The 26,112-nt window shown below is 45.0% G+C and overlaps 1 protein-coding gene across 2 annotated transcripts in view; it reads right to left on the bottom strand.

The window, feature by feature from the left end:
* LOC102370105 (tyrosine-protein phosphatase non-receptor type 20) overlaps positions 1 to 26,112 on the bottom strand; it is a 136,096-nt gene that overhangs the window by 36,634 nt on the left and 73,350 nt on the right. For both annotated transcript variants that reach the window (XM_025213588.1, XM_025213547.1), the window contains 9 exons: positions 25,496 to 25,710; positions 21,699 to 21,797; positions 17,144 to 17,511; positions 12,657 to 12,948; positions 11,083 to 11,241; positions 8,122 to 8,296; positions 7,219 to 7,429; positions 3,972 to 4,009; positions 583 to 647 (listed from right to left, as the gene is read on the bottom strand). In XM_025213588.1, the coding sequence (XP_025069373.1) occupies positions 583 to 647; positions 3,972 to 4,009; positions 7,219 to 7,429; positions 8,122 to 8,296; positions 11,083 to 11,241; positions 12,657 to 12,948; positions 17,144 to 17,511; positions 21,699 to 21,797; positions 25,496 to 25,710 (1,622 nt within the window). The remainder of the gene's footprint in view (positions 1 to 582; positions 648 to 3,971; positions 4,010 to 7,218; positions 7,430 to 8,121; positions 8,297 to 11,082; positions 11,242 to 12,656; positions 12,949 to 17,143; positions 17,512 to 21,698; positions 21,798 to 25,495; positions 25,711 to 26,112) is intronic.

Here is a 26,112-nt window from a genome sequence, read left to right as displayed (position 1 = left end):
TTTTAATGTTAAAGCCATTTCATTTCAGACCAAAATGTGCGTAAAATGCCAGTTTCTTTCACAAAATGTCCCTTCTAACATAACCAAGTAAATAAATTGCAAGCTTCAAGAGATTCTTTTTGAGTTTCATTCTGAAAAGATGTCATATGCCTAGTTACATTTATTTCCTCAGTCTCCTGCTGTACTACATCTATTAACCATGATGTATTCCTTCTAAGTTAGGGCTTGACACTGTGAGCTGTTGGGGGGAGCTGGAGACAGTTACATCCCAAAGGGAGCTCCCAGGAGGACACTTACTATATCAGTCCTGCTTCTGTTACACAATTAATAACACAATGATATTATTCATAGGAAACCAGCAGCAGAGGAGCCCCATCCTCTGAGGAGCTCAGCAACCCTCAAGCCAAAGAAAACTGAGGCAGTTCAGCAGCCCATAAACACTACCCTAGTACCTCACATTTGCTAAAACAAAGATAAATGCATTCAGCATAACTGTGGAAAACCTCACTGCAGAAAATAAAATCTGAGTCAAGCTCCTTTTGGCAAACAGACTGCTTGCTACTTGATAAAACAGTGACTTACCTGGGCATTTGCTAATTCAAATGTACTTTGTTCAGCACTGCAACTATCTTCCTCTGAGTGTTTGGCTGAAAAAAGCAGGATACATTTTTTTTTTTTAAGTAATAAGTTTTAGAGTATAACGTCACAATATTAGTAGAAACAATACAAATTGTCCTAGATTTCACATGCAAAAAATCCCACCACAATCTTGACTGTGCTTGCAGTTTGTTTGTTCTGTTGCTCCTCTTCAACTATTAACTGGACCCTGTTTCTGGCATCTCCTAAATCCTTTTACCTCTCAGATAACAGTTTCCCAGGCAAGGTTTAAAGCTTCGTGCCCCATGATCAGAAATGTTAATTGGACAACAGGTAACATACAAGTGTTCTTTAATAGTCCAAGGGAGGTAGTTCTGCTTACTAATAATTAATCTTTTTCATTTACTGCCAGAAGCACCTGTAGATTTTTTTTTCTTTTAAAGAGATAGCACAAAACTTCGCATTTCTCCATCAGGCTCTGTAAAGTGATATCCTCTCTGTGGACTGGGTAGATGTTGTTCTAGGAGGCTCATGTTTTTATTTGAAAGAGTTACCTGTATTTCAGCAAGTGGCCCTAAAACAAAAACTGGTAGATTTAGTATAACTGATAGGCCTCCTACTAAATTTCATGTGCATGAGGGAATGTTACCTTGGGCCAAGATTAACAAACTAGGTAGCAGAGCTCCTGGATTGTAATCTCTAGTCTGAAGACTGACTGTCTGGGTTACTTTAGATGAGACTTAATATTCTTAAAATATCCTTCATTTTCCCTATTTGCACAATTCTTTCATAACTGACAGGGGCATTCTGCAGTTTAATCACTGCAATTAATGTTATTTAAAATGATGGCAAAGATCGGATGATACAGTTAAAATTACCTGGATATGACTGTAGTCATGTTGGATCAGTTTGCTAGGGGAATGAATAGTGTGTATTTATGCCTGTGCATGCAGGCAATGTATATATTTCCTGGTTTTGTGGCTTTGAGTTACCAATAATTTTCTCTTAGCAATCATAACTAGTTTTCCCAAAATGCTTTTTATGTCTGAATTATATAAAACAATAAATGTTTTATTAGGTTAGCACAAGGACTCCCTCTAGTAGTTCCAATGTTATTTTATTTTTTATGTAACATTAGTAGCATATATAAAATAGGATTTCACCCTCAACGTCATTAATGCTCTGAAAAGAAATGTATTATAGTTTTTTTAAATGTTTTTCTAACCATTTTGGATTATAAAAAGAACATGCAATGAAGGGGATGAAACTTGTTGCACTTTTATATTAATAATAAATCTGTGCAAAGGATCAACAATAAATGGTAATTTGTTTGTTCTGAAAATGTCCTGAGAATGATCATCAAAAACTAATTTATCACTAATATTCATGAAATTTTGGTCCAGAAGTGACTATTTCAACACCTTCATCAATTAGGCTTTATTCAATTGGCCAGCAAAAATAAAACTACCTAAGTTAGGTCTAGCCCACATTCAGGTCAAGTCTAAACTACAAAATGGTATGGCTTGGGTAGGAGTGTGGGAAAAAAATCCTCCCCTAACCTCCACAATTTGCACCTCCTACATCTTGCAGTAGTAAACCCCTCATAGGATAAAATAACACTTATTTTTTGCACCCATTTAATTATGTAAAACCTTTGGCTTGACATGTTAAAAGAGCAGGGAACTCCCTGATGATGAACGGAGAGAAAAAACATCCCAGAGGTCAATGAAAACTCCAGGTTGCAGACACACAATACAATTACTGTGGGGCCAAAAGGTTGAGAATTACCACCTTAGACCATTGCCTATGACAACTTATGCCTCTCTGAACCAGTTAGTCTCCAAGGTGTCACCCTGCCCTGATTTCATATTTAATTGACAGCCCTACTCTCAATTATAATGTTAGTCCAATAAAAGATATCAAATAATACATGATACCTGTATTTCCTCTGGACCATCACAGCTCAGCAACACTACATCATTAAGATAGCCCCAGAGATGGGAGCCTCACCTACCGGGTAGTATTGATTTAACTTGTCTAAGTTCACAGAGTCTTTCACCTCCCCTCCCACTAAAGTGTTTTAAAACCTTAAGCTAAGGGTGGGCAAAATACAGGCCATGGGCTGGATCCGGCCAACCAACTGACTGGATTCAGCCCACAGTTGCCCCCATGGTGTTCCACATGGCGCCTCCTTGCCTTCTACCCTGCTGGGAGCTGGAGCCAGAGCCCCATGCACTAGAGCAGGAGCTGCCTGGCTGAAGCTTTGTCCCTGCCCAGAATCATGCAGGAGGAACACGAGCAAAAGGAACAGCCACTGCTGGAGGCGTGGGTAGCTAAGCCGCATCAGGGCAGCGGCAGCAGCACTGGGAGCAGCCCTGTTGGTAAGCTGTATGTGCTGGCCAGAAATGTATGCCTCTGCCTGGGAACCTGCACTCATCACAGGGGTGTGCAGGCAGCAGATCTTGGCTCTCCCCCAAGCTTTCACTGCTCTGCAATCTTGTCCCACAATCCTGACCTCCCCCTCCCATCGTGCTCCGGAACACTGCTCCCTATCTGCCCACAGCCACATCCCACAAAGAGGAGCCTTATCCCACACTTGCCTTAGACTCATAGGTACCTATACACATGCTTAAGTCTGCTGCAGTGCTCCAATTAGAATGCTCCAAGATGCTGCAGCACCACATGTATTCAGTGTCCCACATTTCAAAATAGCAGTGGGGCCACTATAACTAAAACTCGTTGAATGAGCTTTAGACAAAGCACCCCATGGCCATTTTGAAATGTGGGACATTGAATACATGTGACAATGTGGTATTTTAATTACAGCAGCTGTCTGGGAGCTGATTTAATTGAAACATGTCCCCTTCACCTCAGAGCATGTATATATAGATACTCATTGTTTGCAAGTGGGGAAATATTACTCACTGACTGCCCACATGATATAATTTTGAAAACCTGTAATAGGTGCAGGTCATATTGTAATATGCATATAGTTCTCTATTTGTAGAAAATATTGAAAACAGCAATCTTGGTGAATTTTTTTGGAGACTGAAATATGTTCATCTAAAACTTTTATCCAATAATTATATAACAAACATTCATACAAAGTCAAATTCTGGTCTTAGAGCATTCAAACATAGGTTAAACTCCTTGAATGAGCTATTTTCCTTCCAGATAGTTCACATATTTTCACTCATTTTGTAAACTACTGCTTAATTTGGTCATACCAGGGACATGATTTCAATATAAATAATGCATAAGAAATTGCAAATTATTCATTACATTTTAAAAGTGCAATATATCAACACTTTATCCTGTTTCCAAATTCAGGCCTTGCTGTGTCCTATAAATAAAATATAATTATGATTACTTACTATTTTGCTGCTCTATGGGAACCACTGGATTGCCATTTCTGCAAAAAAAGGAAATGTTTGAACAATTAAGAACTCTATGATTTGAAATAAGGTATGAAAATGATATTTTTAAAAAAGGCTATAGCTTCACTTATTATTATATTTCTGTAATTTTGTTATTTTTAAAGTTATATTTTTATACTTAGGGCACTCAGCATCTAAAATCCCTCAGAAGCCTTAGGAAGAGCAATTGATGTTCAAAAGCTGGTCCAATACCTCTCCCTACTACACAGTTGATCTAGTAAAAGATATCACTAACATCCTTGCTTATTAATAAGTGTAAATCCTTATTCTGCACTTGTGCCACAGTAGACCACTACAACACTAGAACCTGTTATACCATTGATTCCAATATGGGACTTCAAGACAGTACATATTAAGTATTTTGCTGAAGCCTACCTAAGTTGCCTATCTGAAAATAGAAATAATGACTTCTCATTTCATTTACCATTTGTCTAGCTTGTCTGTTCAGATTGTAAACTCTTAGGCTAGGAACAGAAATTATATATAAACCAGTATAAGTGATTAGAAACTGATTCAGATCTGTAACACAACAGAAGTTCAGTACACATAAACCACTTTCAAAATGGCAAAACCTGGTTTAAGATAAACCTCGATGGATGTAGTATCAGACATAACTGATTTAGGTTAAATCAGCTTATTGAATTTTTGTCCCAGATACCCTCCAGATTCAAGTTAACTCACAATCCCCCAGTATCCCAGGATGCTTTGCACCTCCCCCGCAACTTGCCCCCCTTGTGGAGTGGGTGGACTAGCCTTAGCCCAAGCTATCTGCTCCAGCTGCACAGGGAGGTGTGCTCTAGAGTCCCAGCTGCGCCCCGCAGATTTCTGGCCTGAGTCACCACAGGCATGAGGCTGCATTTCCAGAATCAGAAGTGAATGTCTGTTCACTTTGCTTACTGGTTCAATCTACAGAGCTTAGACTAACCTGTGAAGAAAAGATTGAATTAATTCAGCCTTGGGCTTTTTGACTGTCTGTACTTAGCCCAAAGATCAGGAATTATCTCCTATTATGTGAGGCTCCAGCTCCTAATAGTTGCTACTATAACATAGTGAATAAATAACAAATTATCCGACCTTCATTAAAATCCTTTCAGTCATGCTGCAGTGCTCTGTTAGCTTTAGTTATGGAGTAAAACTATCTAACCAGCTTTAGTTATGAAGTGCAAACTTGGTTTATATTATTTGGCTTTCTACCTGAGATCATTAGGAGCTGTTTCTCTGTAGCAAGCCAGGGCCTGTTTATCAGATTGTGTGGCAAAACAATTCCAAACTACCATCAAGACCTAATGAGAGAAGCCGCTAAATGCAAACAATTGATCTACATTATGGATTGGCTTTCTGGTTGAGAAAAATAAAACCAAGTTTGGCTGTTTTAAGTTACATGAGTTCTTAGACAAAGGGTAATCCTTTCCTATAACTGGATGTCAGAAAGTACAGCACAGTTTGGAACAAATCCCCATGGCAGGGGAATGAAACAGAGGCATGAAAGGAAGATTGTAAAACTCTGATCTACCTCGCTATTGACAAACCCGCTGACAAAGAGATTGCCTGTTATCATCAGTGTCATCTGGCTGCAAAGAGCATTGCCCACACCATCTGCAGACTTTAGACTGGCCTCTGGGAAGGACTGTCTTCTTCAGTGAGGAAACCTTGTTCATGCATTTCACATATAGCTTGATATTGCAAATGCCTTGAAGCGAGTCAGAGATTTGTATTTCAATTAATGTAGTAGCAGCAGTGATATAACCAGAGATGGGGGAACCAGAGGATTATAAAGGCAGGTCTTAGTAAGCTAACAAAGAAGATGCCCTTTTTAGTTATATTTTAGATGGGCTTGAACCATCTAAATCCCAAATACAAATTACCCAGGATTCTGAGAATCGAAACTGCAGGGTTCACTATCACTGCCTCAAGGCTATAATAATTACTTCATATTACCAGTGTCCCGCTGAAAGTTGGCATGTTGGATTTTGCCACTCGCTTGTGTGGTTATTTAATGGTTAGCCTTAGATGTGCTCATGTATGCTTCAGAAGATGTAGTAGGCTGCCTGATTAATTCACATCTCTGATTAATTCACATCCATTATTCCTCTATTGGGCTGCAGCAGACTATGCCTCATGGTCATTAAACACGGTTAACATGTCCCTGAAATCCAGATATTAGGAACAGAAAGCTTGTCACTGACTCCCTGCTGTACTTTATGGCTGAAGTGCCTCCCTGGTCAAATTTATCTTTATAAAACAGTTTGCATACAAAATATTGCAAAATTATTGCAAAATTATTGCAAAATACTCCATAGAAATTCAGTCATAAATGGAGATTTAAAGGTGAGTATTAGAGACCTATTTCATTTTTCTAAAGGCTTTTTTAATAACACAGCATGCAAGTATAAGAAGAAATGACTGAACTCAACACAGTTTGCTAGACCAGCTGCCCCAGGGCTCTGTTTTAAGAAACCTTTGTACTCCTGGCATTTCAGGACTAATGGGGGCCCATTCAGCCCCTGGAACGACTTACAGCACTCTCAGAATTACTCTAAATTTTGCTGGATTGTTAAGAGGCCCTGGAGGCTGTCACACCAGCTCTGAGTAGATGATACACACTGCAATTCATTATGCCCTTTAGTGGGCAGGGCGGGATTGGGTAGCAGAGAATCAACTACAACGTCTTTAACCCATCTGAAGATTTCATTGAACCTTTTATCACCATTTTATGACACATCAGGCATGGCAGCAGTAATACAGGTATATTAGACACGTCATGAAATAAAATTAAAAATACAATTCAAAATTAGCTGAAAGAAAAATTCAGCACAATGAAAAAAATTACAATATTTTTCCCATGGAAAAATTTGTCAAAATTGGTACAGTTTGGAAAAAAATGGTTTTATGCAAATAACTTTTCCTGATGAAATTTTGTTTTGGGAAAAGTATTCTACCCATCTCTGTCTGTATAACAATCAAGCATACTTATGTTCACATATCATTGCTTACTGTATCAATGACTTACCTCTAATGTCATAGTCCCACCACCCAGCAGTGAGCAACTGAATAGTGAAGGAGGAGAAAGAGGGAAGCTGAAACATAAAAGGGGCAAAAGAGAGAAGCAGATAGGCAATGGGAGCTCCGCCTTCCTCTAACCTGCAAAAACATCTTTAAAATAAACACCAAAAGTCAGATTTACCTTATTGCTTTGATCTGGACATACTGGCTTGCAGCTTCAATTGCCCTTATAGCTTCGTCCAGGTTGATGCCCTCAGTCCGTAACCCACAGATGTAGAGAATCTGGTCGTGTGGTTGCAAACTGCCTTCTATACTGGCAGGAGAACCAGGTACTATCTCAAGAACATAGATACCATGTAATTTGCTTCTAGCTCCTCCTGTCAACTTCAAACCTGGAATAATTCAGATCAGTACATTTTGGTGTGGTGTACTCTGAATTTTCATTAGCAGTGTCATCTAGTCTAGGGGGGCATACTCCCAAAGGAAGAATGGGTAATTAAAAACTAGACTTGATAGGATTTGCCTGTATGGTCCCCCTGGGGCACCCTATGAACTGAGAGTTAGGCAAAGTAAAAGGCTTGGGAGCAGCCCCAAGCAGCTTGAAGCAGACCTGAGTCCCAACCCACACAGACAGTCACTTGAACAAGGCTATCTGTCTATCTCAAGTACTTATACAATCCTTGTCATCTGAGCATCCAGTCACTTCACCATTTTAGGAGTATTTATCCTCCCAACCATTGGTGAGGTAAAGCTGTGCTATTATCCCCATTTTACAGATGAGAAACTGAGGCACAGAAACTAGTGATATGCTCAGGGTCACAAAAAGAATCTGCAGTGAAACAGGAAACTTGACACAGATCTTCTAAGTCAGAGGCTAGTGCCCTGACCATTGGATGGATACTTTTTATCTCAGATTTTAAAAAAAAACAGTTTTTGGAGTCTTAATGTTGCTTCATGCATCTCCCCTGATAGTAGATAAACCACTACACTCCAAAGCCATTCTGAAGGGTAGCACTGAAGTTGTCCAGGTAATAGTAACCTCTTACTACTAACAAAAAGGGCTATTTTTTTCTGTATCACGCACCTAACTGTCCATTGTCACCTTTTGTGAGTATAATTTCAGGAATATCATCCACTGTGACAGAGGGATAGAGGTCATTGTTACCCCGTCCAACCACCAGGCTCAGATTGCAAGGACAGCTCTGTAGCAGTTTCAGGGCTTCATGGCATGGTAACACTGTGACATCAACTCCATTCACCTAATGACAAAAAGTTAAAATGATGCCCTGGATCTTATTAACTGATAATACATTTCTTCACTTACACAGCTCAGAAAATATGAATTTCAAAAAGTTCCCATTCTGGTACGATTGACTTATAATATTCATGGCAGTGAATGTTTCAGTTAAGGCTACAAAAAAGTTTCTATTTTGACATTTTATTTTCATGAATACACAACTTTCTGAAAAATTCTCTTTCTGAACTTAAATTTTCCATGCATTTTGTCCAAATTTGTCTCTTCATGATATATAAAGAGCTGAACATTTGTTTAAGATCATCATCCTTTATTCTTTTAAGATTAGACATGTCAGCTCTTTCTGATCTTATTTTTGCTGGAGTTCTTTTTGCCTGACTGGAAACTTAGAAGGGTAAAAAGATTACATGTGGAAACCGGAGCAACTGAGGAAGAAGAAAATTTTATTCTAAATATTTAAAATGTTTTCTATTTTTTTTCAAGTCAAACAGTTGCATGCAGTGAGTACTGATGTTAACAATTCAAACACTTTCAGCATCTTCCATTTCAGGACTAAAAAATTCCAGTCCTTCATTCTGCCAAAGATCGTTATAAATAGGCTTTATCTGAAAACAAGAGAAGAAGCATATAAAGGGAACAATTCCACCAGCCTTTGCTGCCCATTTTTACCATTACGATAATGCAGTTTCTTTCATTTACTTAATATAGAAAAGGAATTGGCATTTTTGTTAACTTTTATTTCTGCTGGTCATGGTAGGTGCCTCATCCTACAAGCCCTTCTGCCTGTGACTAGTCTTACTAATGTTAGAGGAGAGATTTCATCAGGCTAGTAGCTCAGCATTGCCAAACCAAGACAATTTTTTTTACTGACAGTCTGAAAACTTTTTACTGAGATATGTTTTACATCGTATAAATATACCCTTCTGCCAAGGTCTAGACAAGGGCTTGTGTGACAGGGGAGGCAAGAGCCCCGCCCCCCCCCCCCCAACATGGCCCCAGATCCCTCCTGATGAGCCCTGATACTTACCACAGGGGAGGAGACAAGCGGCAGCTGCAGGGAAATGCCGATGCAGGTTTGGCAGTTTCGGAGCTGCCTGCGCCTGCGAATTGGCAAGCCCCGGGGGCAAGGCCTCAGACAAGCACAGACTGCTCAAACAGCAGCTGGAAGAGGAATCAGCTGGGCACAGGGAGAAGCGCTGCACGCCAGCCGGGAGACACAGGTGGCGGAGCCAGGCGGCAGTGGCCCCAAATGTGGAGAAGGCGGCCCGAGCATCAGCCGGGGAAGCCTGGCTGATGGAGCAAGGAATTCAGGCTCTGGGAGCCAAGGATCGCTGGAGAATTGCAGCGGGGAGAAGCGGTTCTCCATTACCAGTCTGAGCGGAGCCTCGACAGCGGCAGAGATCTCAGGCACTGCGGCGGGGAGGGGCAACGAGCGATGGCTAAGCCCCATGGGCTTAGCCCAACGAAGAGGGCGGAGCAGGTGGCAGCTGCATCAGAGCCCTACGGGGAAGTGGCAAGTACCAGCAGGTGGTGGTACCAGGATTGATTAGCTCCTAGTCAGAGGGATCCTGGGAGTCAGAATCCTAGGTGCCCATCAGCAGATGTCAAACATATTTTTTTAGTTGAGAATTATTCTAAGTTACCATTATCCCAGGCTGGGGCAGGTTTAGTTTGCCCAAAAGGTGATCCGGAGACCAAGGATTGACTCGGGAAAGATTGATGGCCAGAAGGACTTGACCCAGGTCCAGGCAGGTAATGTAGATGAGAAGAGATCATTCCAAGGAAGACTGCGGGGAGCAGCATCTTCCCAGGCTGTGGATGTGGTAAGGGTGGGGTAAAGGGGAGGTTTGGAGCCCCACGAAGAAAGACCAGGGTCAAGACCCCTTTTGGGACCACCGACAGGGACTGCATCCCCATCAATCAACATCAAAGACGTGGCAGGTGAGTAGGGGCAGTGCCCGAAATCATCTAGGTGGCCCCTGGGTGCAGTCTCACCCTGATGTCGCTAGGGAACAAGGCACCAACCAGAAAAGGACCAAGCCATACAACACCTACCAGCGACAGCTTGGTTCAAAAGTAGGGGTTTAATATTAACCATAGCAAAAAAGTGTATCAGTAAAAAGTTTTCATATTATCACTAAAAAACATTGGGTTGGTAACCCTGCTTGATCGCAGCAATGGACGCCATATTGCCTCCACACCCAGAGCCCACAACTGCACCCCATGCCATGCTGTCCCCCAGCCCACCCCACCACCCAACTTTACCCGCACTGGCCTCACTCCCTGGTGCAGCACAATCCCTGAAAAAAGAACTATTTTCTGCCTACTTGCAACCTAGCAGGCTTGCAGACAGGCAGTGGGATGCAGCAGCAGCACATGGCTGGGGGAGGGGCAAGGTTACAGAAGCTGCTGCGAGCTACAAGGCCCTGAGAAAATGCTTCCTGCATGATGCTGTGCTTCTGCTCAGACACCAGGTAGTGCTCCTCTGCTCTGTCTGTTCATCAACACTTGCCTCCAGCTTCTTTCCCATGGGGGATCGTCAATCAAATTCCCAGTTGCTTAGAGTTTTCTGGACTGATACTTTTTCATGAATTTTACAGACAGGCATTTTTAGCTTCTCATTACAGGCTGTCAGTAAAAATTTGCAGGCAGCTGGCAATCCTGTAGTAGCTCCTCACATGAGTAAGTGTAGGGCAAACTGGGCTCCTCTAAGAATAAGGAGGCCAAAGCAAAATGGCATTGATCGCCTAGCATTTTCAACCCCTTTTTTAAGCCAAGGGATTTCTGTACCATAATGATTCTGTCTCCTCTTCTCAGCCTTCCATCAGACAAGGCAGGATCATTCCGGATCTCATCAACATACAGGCAGTTGTCCAGTTTATTAAGAACCACTGTGAATCCAAAACCATTGTTCTCAGACCTTGTCAAAGTCACAGAGATCTCAGTTTCCTATCAAATGAAACATAAAATGTAATCAAGGCCTGACTTTCTACGGCACTAACTTCCTTCTTCACAGTTTATATATAAACTAGGGGTCCAGTCTTCAGCTACACTATACCAATTGTAGTTGGGGGATCTGCCCTTTGGGCTAAGTACAGGCAGCCAAAAAGCCCAAGGCTGAATTGATTCAGTCTTTGCAGGTTAGTCTAAGCTGCAGAGACTAAATTGAGAAAAAACTGGACACCAGGGCTGTGCAAAATTTCAGCAGCTATTTCATTTCAGAGGTGTTTGGGGCCATTTCAGTGTCTGAAATACCAAATCCGAATCAAAATGGAAGGCTCTGAAACATCTCTGAAATGAATTGGAACATTTCAGAAATGTTTCAGAGAATTTCAAAGTTTTGGAGCTGGGCTTGCAGAAAAACAAAAACTAAGAAGAGGTAGGGGAGGAGGACTGCTCTGATATTGACATCTAGCTCCTGGTTCAATTCCCCAGCTCTCTGATCACTTCCGCCAGCTCTCTGATCATTTCCCCAGCTCTTTCCGGTGGGCACGGGCCCCCGATCTGCACACGGGGTTTCAGCTGGGGAATCAAACTAGGGGCTGGGGAGTTGAACAGGGGGCTGGGCAATCCAGCTGGGGGCTGGGCAATTGAACCAGGGGCTGGGGAATCCCTGCCGCAAGACCTGGCTCTGCAGGAAGCAGAGAACCATGCCAGGGTCATCTCACCACCGCTGTCTGCCCTGCGCAGCCCCAGGTTGAAACACCAAAAAGAATCACTGTTCTCCAAAATGGCTGAATCTGAAACCAAATCAAAACACAGCTGTTTCGTACAGTCCTACTGGACTCGCATTTACTTTTGATTCAGGAAATGCAGACATGCCTGCAGTGGCTTAGGCCAGAAGACGGGGGGGTGCTAAAGCATAGCTCTCTGGCACAGCCAGCGTGGGCTGTGCGTTCACTTCTTCCTACTGCCCCGAGGTCTCTGGGATTTGCAGTCCAGACTCACAGCAACAGGTCTCTGCAGGGTTGCTAATCATTTACTAGGCAAAGGCAGGGGCTGCTTCCAGGTGCCTCTGGGACTTGTAGTCCACAGTCACAGCCAGCAGTAAGTTTAAGTAGGGGAAGGGGTGTTTAACCCCCCTCCCTGGCCCCAGACCCCAGCCGGGGTTTGCCTGGGGGAGAGCAGTCAGAGGAGGTAGGAAGAAAGACAACTCCTTGGGCACAGACTGGGGTCTGCCTCCCAAAAATGCATTAGGTTTCCCAGAGTGGTAAGAGAATAGATGGGGAAATGAGACTAAAATAATGTGGTGTGGGTTGATTAGAGCAACACTAACACGTTCCTCTTTAAAAACAGCATTATCCAACTCCCTTTCCTCCCCGTTTCAGTGGCAGACCAATTACGTACCATGGTCAGTCACTTACCCAAGTATAGTCTTCCTCCTCCTCTTCTCCCTCCAATTCATCTACATCCTCCCATTCATTGTCACTGTTGCTTGGTTTTCTAGTAGGCGAGGAGACTGAGAGTCTGCTAGGTGCCCAGGGTTGCGGGGCGGCTATAGCTGGAGAAGCTGTTTCAGAACTTCCACCACATGAGAGCGAGGTCGGAGATGTTGAGCTGATGGCGAGATATTCCTCGTCAACAGGGGCAAGAGAGAGAATTTCAGGTATGCAATACATGCTCAATAGGTCACCATCACTCCTGTCAAACACAGGGCTGGAAAATAAAAACCCATATGACTGCAGGACAGGGCTTGTCTTCTAGATGCTTCATTGCTGGGGCATTGGGACCTCTACTGCATACAAAGTAGCTCACATTTAACAAAGGTGAAATTTATTGTACTAAACTCTGGCAATAGTACCATTCTTATTTTTTAAAAATCACCAATTTGTGGAGCTAGGTGAAAATATATATATATATTTCTAAGACTTCTAATGGAAAACTATTTTATTCCAAAATTTTTGCACTGAATTTTTCTTGTTTTTAACCAGTAGATTTCTGTTAACTGGGAAGAAGCATTCGAATCAGCCTGTTTTGATTACTCTGTCAGTATTATAAATTTCTTCATATGCCATGAACAATGAATAACAATTAGTTTAACACCAGGGTGCAAATTTTCACTAAAATGGCTCTTTGGTTTTCATATCCACCGTCTCCTTATTTCAAACAGAATGCCTCACACATCCCTCATCTCTGTGATTCTTTCCATGGCAACCACAGTTCAGATCACAAACATCTACATGAAAGAGACAATAATTGCTCCATCGTTAAGTCATAACTAGTTTTCCATTGTAAGTCTGATCTTGACCTTCCCTCTATATTCCATTTAGTTAAATAAAATATTTTGTACTTGAAAGTGGACATGTGCAATCTTGCCAGCTTGGGCTGGCGGGGAGTGAGAGTTGCAAGCCACGACAAGTACTCCCGAGACTGAGAGAGTCAGAAAATGGGAAGATGACTTGACAGTAGCATGATGATCCAGAGGGGGAGTGTTTGAGTTCAAGGAGGTTGCTTGGATTTATGTTCTAGTTTATACTGGAGTTTCAGCTGTGGCTTTAAGGGGTGGAACGGAGGCCACAGGGGTGCCTGAGGGGCATGTGAGGTTTTGAGCCCTGTCAGGGGCAAGGGCACAAGACCAAAACAGACCAAGGCTGAGAGGGGTAGAGCCTGAGCCCAGAAAGGGCAATGCAGGTCAACTAGAGGCTGAGACTGGGAAGACAGTGCCCAAGACAGTGGACCTAAGCCACCTGTCAACAGTCAGAGTAACCTATAGGCTAAGGCGGCTGAACTCTATACAGGAAGGCAAACAGTGACGAAATGACATCTGCTAGACATAGACATGGCTGTAGGGGCAGAAGGAGGCCATAAATAGCCCTTAAGGTGATTAGTACCCTTAGGGCAGGGCGAGGGACCAGAGCTGCAGCTCGTGGAGGGGACTACTGCTGCTGCTTGTACCCCGGGACAGCATGGAAGGGGGCATGGGCCCTCTGGATCTGCGCAGGGTCATACGGGGATACGGAGGGGTGGGCTGCAGCTGGGGCTGCATGGGGCTCTTCTCGGCAAGGGCTGGGCTCAGAGCAGGCACTGGCGGCACTGGGAGGATGCTGTGTCCACCCCTAATTTCATCACCACTCCACTCCAAGTGCTGCCACCTCCACCAGCTGCCCGGCACAACCCTGGCTCTTCCTAGCACATGGGTGAAGGCAGGGTGTTAAGCCAGGGCTGCGCTGGGCGGCTGGCAGTGGCAGCACTGGAAGCTGAGCTGCGGTGAAATCTGGAGTGGATGCAGCACCCTCCCAGCACCCACTCCAATCCTAGCCCCTGCTGAGAAGAGCCCCGCGCAGTCTCCCCGCGCCGCCGCCCGCCCCACCTCACCCATATCCAGGGGTCAAACACTCCCCCCATACCCTCCTGGGGTGCAAGCAGCAGTGGGAACCGCTTTCCCCGCCCACCATGAGCCATGGCTCTAGCCCCCTCCCCTGCTCCACCCACGCAGTGCCTGCCCCTGCCCCCTCCCTCACGACAGGGGTGGGGGGTTGATCTGCCCCCCAAGTCCTTTCCTGCCCCCTACCCTTCCACCACACCGAACTTACCAGCTGGAGGCAGCTCTCCACACTGCCAGCTGTGCTCCTCGCTGCCTGAGTGCTGTGCTGCAGTTGCATGCAGCACGGGCATTTATCAGCCAAATTATTGGCCCCATCTGGCCGATATCTGATACAGCCAGTTTCAGATCTATCGGTGCACTTCTAACTATTATTAATAATATATATATATTTGTTTAATCAAAGCCAACCTTTTTTCCTATGTCAGAAGATACAAGTTCCAATTAAAACGTTTTTTCCCCACTGTAGCAGGACCAGGCCGCAGGGGCAACTGTGATGCTCCTGGGTAGACATACAGCTCCTGACCCACAATATATGTGTGTGTGTGTGTGTGTGTGTGTGTGTGTGTGTGTGTGTGTGTGTGTGTGTGTGTGTGTGTGTGTGTAAATAACATACACACACAGAGCTTGCCTACACATGCATTTACTCTGGGATGGTTTTACTCTAGAGTAAATTGCTCTAGTAAACCCACTCCAGTAGGGCATCTACATATGCATGGATGCAGAAGTAGATCTGCTACTCCCACCCGCTCTGGCCCTGCAGCAGCCAGGGGGAGCTATAGGCTCCCCTGGGTGCTAGCCCAGGGAGGGGTAGGGAGCATGGGGCCAGAAGATAGCTGTATCCTGGCAGGGGCTGGAAAGAGCTCCCCTACCCTGGCAGCAGGGAGCTTCTGGCCCTGGCTCCCCAATCAGTGGCAGGGGACTTGGAAAGAGCTGCAGGGGAAAGGCAGGTCCCAGCCCCCTGCCCCGATCCACTGATGGAGCTCCTAGCAGCAAGCCTGTAGCTGGGCAGGGATTCACTGCCTAGCTGCCAGCTCAGAACTAGCTGCCCCACCGGTGGATCAGGGCAGGGGGCTGGGACCTGCCCCTCCCCTGCAGCTCTTTCCAGTTCACCTGCCTTGATCACCTGATTAGGGAACGGGGCTGGAACCTGCCCCTGGCTGGGAGCCTCTCCCCTGCCCAGCTCCATGATTACTGCCAGGGCACAAGAACATTGTCCCTGCTTGGGCTCCAGTGTTGGCAGGCAGCTCCCTGGGGCAGGGAGCAATCTCCCCAGTAGGTAGCCCCCTACTGCCCAAGTTTGCTCCTGGTCAGGGGTCTACATGCGTGCTACTGCGCAGTTAATAATCTTGAGTAAATTTGCTACCTGCATTCGCATTGGAGCCAATTTTACTGTGCGGTAAGAATCTGCATGTGTAGATGTGGATGCTTACTGAGTGGTATTTAGCTCTACTGCACAGTAAAGCATCTCATGTGGATGTGCCCACACACACTTGTAACACCCCTTCCACCCTCCCCACATACACACACCTTTTGACCTACTCTTAGATTCAGCTATGGAAAAGCAAATCTGTGAGCAGTAGCTCCTGTAGGAAATGGGAGGAGCTAAAGGTGTGCAGGGGGTAGACTCACTCCAATGTAAATGTGTTTGAGCCTTTGTTTCTGTACTGTATCTCACAGGGTACTGGAACCCCATATTTTTGTTGTGGCATTGGTGAATCTGGACAGCCATGCAAGGATCTCGGCTGAATGTATGTGAAAATGGGCTCAAGCAGTTGTTAAATAAATACTACATAAACTGAATGGGAAGACAACCCCCTGGAAGATTTCTCATACTCATGCAACTGTGAGTTTCACCTCCCCTCTTTTGTATTAAAGTGAGGATTTCATTGTTTCTTTTCTTCCCATTTCAAGAGAAAGAGGAGGAGGGTGAGAGAATTTCACATTGCAGTATGATGATACATGAATGTATCTTTTATTCTTTGATGGGTGTGTTTGATTTAACAGCTGTGGGGGGGGGGTTCAAGGGGATGTAAAACAGTTTAGTATTTAAAAAACAGATTCTTATGAACACTTTATTTTTTTACAAGTGAGTTTCATTTTGTACTTAATGCAGAGAATTAAAAAACATTGCATAAGGACAATGAAACTTAATGTCCTGTCTACTATATATTTTAAACATATGGCTATAGAAGGGAATCATAAAATAGGTACCTACTTAATGCCTATTTAAAGCAGCCTTTCCTCTAACTTCAGTGGAAACAGCATAAGGTGGTGTCTTATTTTTGTAATGCATCAACATTCATACAAGTGTCTTACAGTGCAGACTACTGCATGGTTCAAGAATGAAGGCAAGGGCAAGTGGAGACAGCAGTGCAATAGAAAAGGCTAGGGTTAGGTGCTGGCTAATTAACAGGGCACAGGGCATGTCCCCTCCAGAACTTCGTGCTTAACGCACAGCGCTTGGTTTCCATGCAAAATTCTGAGGGCTAACAGAAGTAGCACAAGGTACGCCTCATCACTTCTTACCTTTCAGCCCTTCCAAATTCACATGGTGAGTAGCAATTCTGCCTCACCTCTTCCTCCAGAGAGCGAAAAGCCTCAGTAGGGATATTTTCCTGGTAGGATTTCCAGAGATGCTGGTAGGAACATGTGCCCTGGGCTGCTGATTTGTCCAGAGGCTTCTCATGTGGGGCTCCTATCTTCTGCTTCTCATGTGGTGGGCTTTCTTCTTCAGGGAGTTTACTGCAAGAAGCCACAGCTGGAAAATCCTGGCTGTCTTGACATTCTGGCAAGGTACAATCAGCCTCTCTAGCAGATTGACTCAAACTGTTAGTAGCATCTGGACTGGCCAATGTCACTGCCACAAGCCCCTTAACTGGAGAAGGTGCTGGAGTCTAGCAAAATGACAGAGTGAGTATATTTAGTTTCTTGTTTCTTTCTCATCACTCTTTTCCCCATCTTTCTCTCTTACAAGAAAAGAGGAAAAACAACAGTGCAAATATCAACAGACTCTCAATGCAGCACAGAGCTAGTGACTTAGTGGGAGTACAGCTCTGAAAGAACCCCAAGATTAATACCTGGGAGGGACTCTGAAGGGGCCCAGATCACAAAGCAAAAACTGTCGTCTTGCAGGCCAGGAACCCCATGACCTAAGGACTGGTTGGGGTTGCCTATACTTCATATACAGACAGTCCTCAACTTACGACGTTTCACATTATAAACATCTTAAGTGCCATTCATTGTAAATTGACACCCTGTTTCGACCTTCAGATGTGGGTTTTGACTCTATGATGCTGGATACAGCTGTGTCTAGCTGGTAATTCTGGTGTTGTGGAAGGGGTGGAGGAAGGGAAGGGGTGTGTGGGGACCAGATCAAGGCCCCCCATGGTGAGAGAGGGTCTGGGACTGTGGCTGGGGCTGATGCCACTCATCCAGGAGGGCATTGGGTGGGGGAAGCATGTGCCCCCCAGATCTGCGCAGGGTGGGGGTTGCACCAGGCTGTGCTGGGAGTGGGAGCTATGCACTCCTGCTGCTCGCCCAGCCAGGGCAGGGCAGGCACTGGGCAGAGCCGGCGTGCTGCCTCTGGATGAGTGGCATGCAGCTGCAGAAGCTGCACCCTCCACCCCACCCCCCAAGGATGAGCTGTGGCTCTGTCCCACACCTGCCCTGCCCCAGCTGGGAGGGTGGCGGCAGGGCATGGTGGGGGGAGGTGTGGCCCCGAATCAGGGCGGGCAGTGGAACAGAGGCTGTGGGGAGCGGCAGTCATCCAAAAATTTGCCATAGCCCCCCTATAGGCCCCACCTCCTACCTGGATTTCAGCCCGGCGCAGCCCCAGCCCTGCCCACTCTGCCCTGATCTGGGGTCACATGCCCCCCCTCCATGCCCTGCCATTGCTCATTCAGCCAGAGCAGGGCCGGCGCAGGATGGAGCCATGACTCGTCCAGGAGGAGAGCGGCTCCCACTGCTGTATGCCACTCATCCAGAGGCTGCACAGTGGTTCTGTCCTGCGCCTGACCCACTCTGGCTGGGTGAGTGGTGGAAGGGCATAGCCCCTCCTCCCAGCACAGCTCAGTGCAGCCCCAGCCCTGCCTGCCCTGCATAGATCATGGGGCACATGCCCCCCCCATTCTGCCCTCCCATACAAACAGCACCAGCCCCTCCCTCACTGCAGGGGGCCTTGATCTGCCCCCGCCACCCTTTTCACCACACCAGACTTACCAGCTGGACACAGCTGTATCCAGCATCGTAAAGGAACCAATCCCCCAGTTATAACATTGTTCCTATCGAGAAATTGTTTCTGAATTACAATGTTTTGATTTAACACACAGTTTTCAGGAACCAGTTGTATCGTAAGTCTGAGGACTGCCTGTAACACCAAAGTCATGGTAGGCAAGTTGTTCCAATTTTAGGATAGTTGGGAGTACAGACAGACAAGTGAGTAGTGGAAAACTCTAGGAGGCAGCCAATTCAAGGGGTTTTACTAAGCTGGCACAGGATGCAGCAAAAACAGTCCAATAAGCTGCTTATGATCTGTGTATTTCTTTAAGTATACAGTTGGGGAGACTATTTGTCTGTCAGGACTATTCTGCCAGTGAGTTCTATTCCCCACAGGCACCGTCTCAGTGGAGATTGGCATAAGGGTAGACCACAGTGGTCAGCCTTCAAGCAAGTCTAATCCAGCCACATGTGCAACAGGGGAGCTGTAGCATGGTCCCTTAATCCCTGCTATTTAGATGCAGCATTAGAAGGCTGCAATTTGATATAGAAAGGTGATCTAAAGCCAACTTCATTAGAGTAAGAAGCCAGGAAAGAGCCCAAATAAGGGTTACCAGTGCTGCCAATAACTTGGGAGCTAGCCAGGCAATAGGCAAGCAAGGCAGTACTCCAGACAGGGAAGAAGGGCTGCATCTCAGCTGAGCCTAATGCGATTGAGGAGAGCAGGCTACTTACTGATGGGATGGACCATGCCTGGGGCTGGTCAGAAATGTGTGACTGGAAGGGGTGAAGCCCAGGGAGATAAGTTCAGTCAGTGTGAGCAGTCTGACTCAGGCTGTGCTAGTGGAAGGAGCTCCTGGCACAGAGCTGAGAGGCACTATTGGAACGGTGAGTTGGCCTAGCAGGGCAAGGGCTGAGAGAAGCCAGCTGAACAGGGTAGAAGCTGGGGAGAGCCTGGAGAGAGGCATCCAGCCCCAGCTGTTGATGTTTGGGGTTTTGATAACTGTAGATTGTTAAACGGGAGGACCAGGTTGTGGCTACATAGGTAGTGGAGACCCTGGACAGGGTGCCTGGGAGGCACTCCACACTATCAGGGGCTGAGGCCAGAATAAAACCCTGCAAAGTTCTGGGACCCTTGTGCAAGCCAAAGCCAGACCATGCAGGGGCAGTGAGTGAGTAGCCCTACAAATGGGTCCAGGAGCCCAAGTGACTGGAAATGCATACAGAACCAGAGCTCGCATGAGGGATGACAAAGTAAAAACCATGAGGCATGACTATGGAAGAGGCTGGAGGCCACAAATAAGGCCTTTAAAGCAACTTAATGCCCAAGGCATGGACAGGCCCATGAGTGGTGCCTTCAGGGCAGGTTAAGGGCTGGTAGGGCATAGAATAAGTGGGTGGCAGGGAGTGACCAGTAATACTGAGAGTATGGCTTGGTCAATTAAAGGTGATCAGGATCACTCCAGGACTTGGGAGCATCCTTCCACATCATACGCATCAAGGCATGGCAGAAGAATACACTGAGGAACTAGAGTGGGCAGACCTGCTACAGGGGCCAGACCTGCTACAGGAATGCTTTCGTATGAGCATGTCACTTGTTATAGAGATATTGTCAAAAATACAGTGGCTGACACAGCAAGTGGTATAGACAAGCCCATTGGTCATACTGGGCTGCACTGGTAGGTGTGTTGCCAGTAGATAAAGGGAAGTGATTATTCCCCTCTATTCAGTAAGGCCACATCTGGAGTACTGCGTCCAGTTTTGGGCCCCCCACTACAGAAAGGATGTGAACAAATTGAAGAGAGTTCAGTGGAGGACAACAAAAATGGTCAGTGGGCTGGGGGGCATGACTTATGAGGAAAGACTAAGGGAACTGGGCTTATTTAGTCTAGAGAAGAGAGGACTGAGAGGGGACTTAATAGCAGTCTTCCAACTACCTGAAGGGGGATTCGAAAGAGGATGGAGCTAGACTGTTCTCAGTGGTGGCAGATGACAGAACAAAGAGCAATGGTCTCAAGTTGCAGCAAGGGAAGTTTAGCTTAGATATTAGGAAGAATTTTCTCACTAGGAAGGTAGTAAAACACTGGAACAGGTTATCCAGAGAGGTGATAGAAGCTCCATCCTTGGAGGTTTTCAAGACCCAGCTAGACAAAGCTTTGGCTGGGATGATCTAGTTGGGATGGTCCTGCTTTGAGCAGGGGGTTGGACTAGTTGACGCTCTGAGGTCCCTTCCAACCCTAATTTCTTATGATTCTATGATTCCTCAGCCCATTCTGTCTTTGGTCTTTAGGCTAATCCTGTTAACTAGGGCCATTAACAAAGGTTGGCATACAGAAACTGGACTGAAATCACTACTTCATCTCATGAAGCACTAACCAGCACCTTAGATATTAAATGTTTTGCATCCACTCCCAGTCCCACGAGCAGTCAAGTCTACTGAAAACTCCAGGTTAGCATCTAGAAGACTCCTGGATAGAAAATCTCTACTCTGGGACCTAGGAGGGAACCCCATAGTCCTGGGCCATAAGCATAATCTGCATGTCAGACTGGTTAATATCAGCTACACCTTAAAGATGCAAATGTTGCAGTTTCATAATAATGACCTATTGGGACAAATAGTGAGGCAGGTCTGCTTAATAATGACCTATTGGGACAAATAGTGAGGCAGGGCTGCTTCTTCTTTCACTATTCTGGCTTGTAAGCGAGCTGCTGTTGAACTCTGGAGGTGGCAAGGTTGTAGTTGGAGAGTTGGTGGGGGGTAGAACAATATGCCATAGCTGCCTTGTTTGAGATGTATTAGCAAAGGCAGCAGTGACAGTTTCCAGGACTACAAATGCAAGTACTGTATTAAGAGGTCTTGTCTTACCAATGCACTCTGGTCTATTTCTGGTAGATCACCTTTAGGTGGTCTGCAGAGAAGAAGTGTGACTTCTGGAGGAGCACCTCTTAGCAAGTGGAGGACATCCTAGGCAGGAAGAAATTATATTAGCCTTGTTGTAAAATGCACAGGTCCCAAGTTACAATATATCTCCCTTCTCTTAAGAGAGATTACTCCCTTAAGAGTGAAAACGTATTAATTGTGTTTGATAATTCCTTCATGCCCGTACCTTTCATCAGCATATTGAGGCCAACAATCACTGTTCAATAATGTGCGTCTGAAAGCAGCATTAGACTTTTTAACATCAAAACAATGTTTGCAGTTATTAATCTAGCTTCCATTCCAACAATCCATATATGGCTTTGGATCAATATTTGTAATATTTTATTTTGAGGAAAATAGCTAAGGAGGAACAAGCTAAAGTCCTATGTAAGTGAGACAAATCATCAACTCATGTAAATCAGCATAGCTCCAAAAACTACAGAAGAGGTATGTTGATTTTTCACCACCTAGGAATTTGTCCTTCTATTAGGCAGACAAGGTTCCTTGGGTGAATCTGATATCTTTTATTAGACCAACCCAAATGGTTGGAGAATAGTTATTAAGCAAGCTTTCGGGTTCAAGAACCCTTCGTCAGGCTAAGGAAGCTTCAGCAGTTGGTGTGTGCTCTTCCATCCAGGAAGCCTGACGAAGGGTTTTTGAACCCGAAAGCTTGCTTAATAACTATTCTCCAACCATTTGGGTTGGTCTAATAAAAGATATCAAATTCACCCAAGGAACCTTGTCTGCCTATGTCCTTAGACCAACACGGCTACAACCCAAACCCCTCCTTCTATTAGGAGCATTTATTTACTGGCACTCTGCTTTTCATTCCAGTGCTGGATGGAGCCCTAACCTTGTTGGAAAATAGGTGTTTTAGGGCACCGATTTTACTCAGTTTGGTACCTTCTTTGAGATGAAGACCTTAAAGGCCAAACTTCAGTCCACATACACAGACTGAATACGTTGCCTGCACACAAAGAAACAAGACAAGGGAGCTGGGAGGGAAGGGTATCTTCTCTGACAACATCAGGAGCACAGCATAGAGTGTACCTGCAGTTCTCCAGGGCCAACTACAATAATTTCTACAAGTATATTTTCAATAGAAGGCCTCTGGATTCTCAGATCTACTAATTATGGTCTGTGGGCCTGCTGGCAGGGACTTTTATGCAGCAGCAATTCTTGGTGCCTTGGGGGTAAAATCTCTGTACTCCAACCCTCCCCATACAAAGGAACTGCACTGAATGCATGGGTTTGGATCCCCTTGTGTTGCTTTCATGGCTAAGAGGACTTGTCCCTGCCTGGATGTATGGACAGTGCTTGTGATTTCATTTCCTAGATGTGATGTGCACACAGCACACTGAGGGAATGAACCAGCATGTCACTTTTTAACCACATCTTATGCACTATCTAGCAAATATTCTCTGACATCCTTCTCACAAAGACAGCAGGTAGGTCTAGTATCACATTTCTGCTTCCAGTTACATGTTGAAGGCCTGTATAGTATTACAGTGTGGCTTACATCATCATAAATTAAGGATGGACAAATCTCACATGGTTGGGAGGTGGAACAAGAACCCAGGCAAAAGGAATGTTTGTGGAATCCTATCTGATCAGGCTTTCCTATGGGATTCCCCACCCTCCTTCCTGCTGCTTAGACTGGAGATGCAGTGGAAACAGCCCCCTCCATGGAGCCATTTGGCAATTCTAGCTTTCTACTAGAAACAAGAAATACAGACATGGGACAATATTGCTAGATTAGATTTTATCTAGGAATCAGTGAGACTTGGTGCCTTGGGGAAACAGTCAGAGCATTAAAAAATCATATTTTATGGTAGTCAGCCCAACATGTAAAGCACTTAATGTCACAGTTATTCAAAGTAGGTATATGATGCCTGATCCAATGAAGCTTTTAACATTAAAACATTTGGGTTTCTATATCCAAAGCTGCAACCCCGGAAAGCCCCATACAGCTGCTACCTGATCTTGGAGGTGCATAATTTCCAGAGGTGCTGTAGTCTTAAACCGCCAAGAATCCCAGTGCCTGAAAGTCCTATTTCTTGCAATCCTGGAGGCACCTCACTTTTGAGAGGACTGAGCAGTTTGGCACCTTCCATATACTTAAGCCATAGCTGTTCCTCTGTCTGTGTCCCCTGAGGGGCTCAATCCAGGAAGCATTCTTAAAACATTCCTGAAACATCATTAGGATTGGGCTCCCTACAAAAATTCAGTGATGATGGCTTTCTTCTAAAATACATGTGAAGCATGAGGTTGATAGTGCCCCCTATGGGTTAGGATGCTCTGGCAGGAAGTGGGAGACCAAGGTTCAATCCCTTCCAGGTCAGACCAACACCTTCACACCAAGAGAGTCCCCAGACCACCACACCATTCCAGTTCAACACTCTCCACCCCTTTGACTGGAGTTGTACAGAAATAAATGGAAGTCATAGGGCTCGAGAGCATATGCATGGCTCTGTAAGCCAGTAATTTGGGCAACTGCCTGGGATGGGGTGGACTTAGGTTCTAGTTTCTACTTCCAGAACTGTTTCCATATTTTACCCAATGCCTGTTTATGAAAAATACAGATGCAGTCTTGAGAGGGGAGAGCAGAAGTCTGATCTATCCCTACCCAGGCTGAGGAGGGAGTTGAACTGGAGTGAAAGCTGTACCCACACATTGAGCTGTTGGATAAAAGGAGAGAAGCACTCCATCATCATTCTAATACAAAAAAGTGAGTTCTGCTCAGTTCTTTGAAAGAAAGAGCAAAGGTATCCCTCTTCATGAACAGGGTCTGGATTGTGAGTCCCAGTTGAACTATGCTGCCTCCCTGTAGCCCCATGAGAGACATCTGGGAGATGGAACTTAAAACCTGCCTTGCCCTCAGAGTTTCCGTCCTGGCTGTTTTGGATACTGTTCTGGGTGCTTATGTCTCTCCACGCACAGGATAGTGAGTCTGGGTGCCTAACACAGGGTTTTGGATCTCACTGCAAAGACCAAATGCCTACAAATTAGGTTTCACAAACTTTATTTTTTAAATGTCGAAGTCCTTTATTGGATTTATTCCCCATTTTACCAATGGGGAAATGGAAGCACAGACAATTTAAATGATTTGCTATAAATCATATATAGAATTAGGAATAGAAGCCAGATCTCGCTACCTAGGCCTAGTATGACTAACTACCATCGCACCCTGTCAACAGGAGAGTTTATAACATTGTCTGTCACCCCAGTCAGTAACAGGCATCCTCAATAATAATGGCTGCCTTCATAGTTATCTTTTAGGAGACTTCATAAAGAGGTAAGAAGCTAACTGAAAACTAAACAGCAAAATATAGGGCTAGATCCAGATTTCAGTTACACTGGTGTAAAAATGGAGTTACTCCATTCAAGACAGTGGAGTTTTTCCAGATTTACCCTAGCATAACAGAAATTGGAATCTGGCATGGCACATTTCATATGGCATTTTAGAACATACATGGACTGAAGGGAAAAGTATGTCTACTGGTTTATTTAAAACAAGACAGATGATAGTGAATTAAGTAAGTGGCACATGTCAGCCAATAGATCTTTTTGGTGTCAAGAGCAGACAGCAAGGTAACTAAATAGTGAAGAAAATTCTACATAATAGTTTTATCTGAATTTAGTAAAAGAATGCATGCCCTGAGCCTTTCAAGCAACAATAAAGTAGGTTGGGTTCATTTAAACTTAATTAATATGTTACACAGCAGGAGGCCCATTCAGGGTACCTGATATGAGAGTCCTTGAATAGGTTTCCCATTCACAGCTAAAATGACATCTCCAGCTTCAATTTCTCCATTCTCTTCAGCTGGCTGCCCAGGAAAGAGTCTTTTGATCCTCACAATATTTCCTCCAAGGTGTTTGCAAGCGTCTCTTTTCATCTGCAGAAAACTGAAGCCAAGGCCTCCAGAATTCTTTATCAGTTTGACTTCAAATGTATTATCTGCTCAAAAAGCACGCAGGAAAATAATCAGGTTCCATGGCTTGTACCCCACTAAAGTGGCAGTCAGCTCTGAAAAGTACCTTCATAAAAATGACCCTCTCTTATTCAGCAGCATGGCTGACTAGTGCTGCTTTACTAGGGGGGGATGTGCACCCGCTGCAATTCCCCTGCACGGGTTCCCCTGCAGCCAATCCCACTGTGCACCCCCTATGCATCACCACTGTTCAGCAGATCTCCTTTGTGTGTCACAGAGTCAGGTCTGTTGAAATTAAGGCCAAAAAAAAATAAAGGCTTTGATTGCTTTAATTGCTCCTTCACCCTGAGGCATTAATTAGGTTGAGAGAAACTGAGCTGAATTCTATTCCACCTTCTGTGTCCATAGGTGTAGTAACTCCCAATTAG

Source organism: Alligator sinensis, unplaced genomic scaffold (assembly GCF_000455745.1).
Source record: "Alligator sinensis unplaced genomic scaffold, ASM45574v1 scaffold264_1, whole genome shotgun sequence".
Lineage (NCBI taxonomy): Eukaryota > Metazoa > Chordata > Crocodylia > Alligatoridae > Alligator > Alligator sinensis.
The sequence above is the reverse complement of the archived record's forward strand: the minus strand, read 5'-3'. Positions and strand labels throughout refer to the sequence as shown.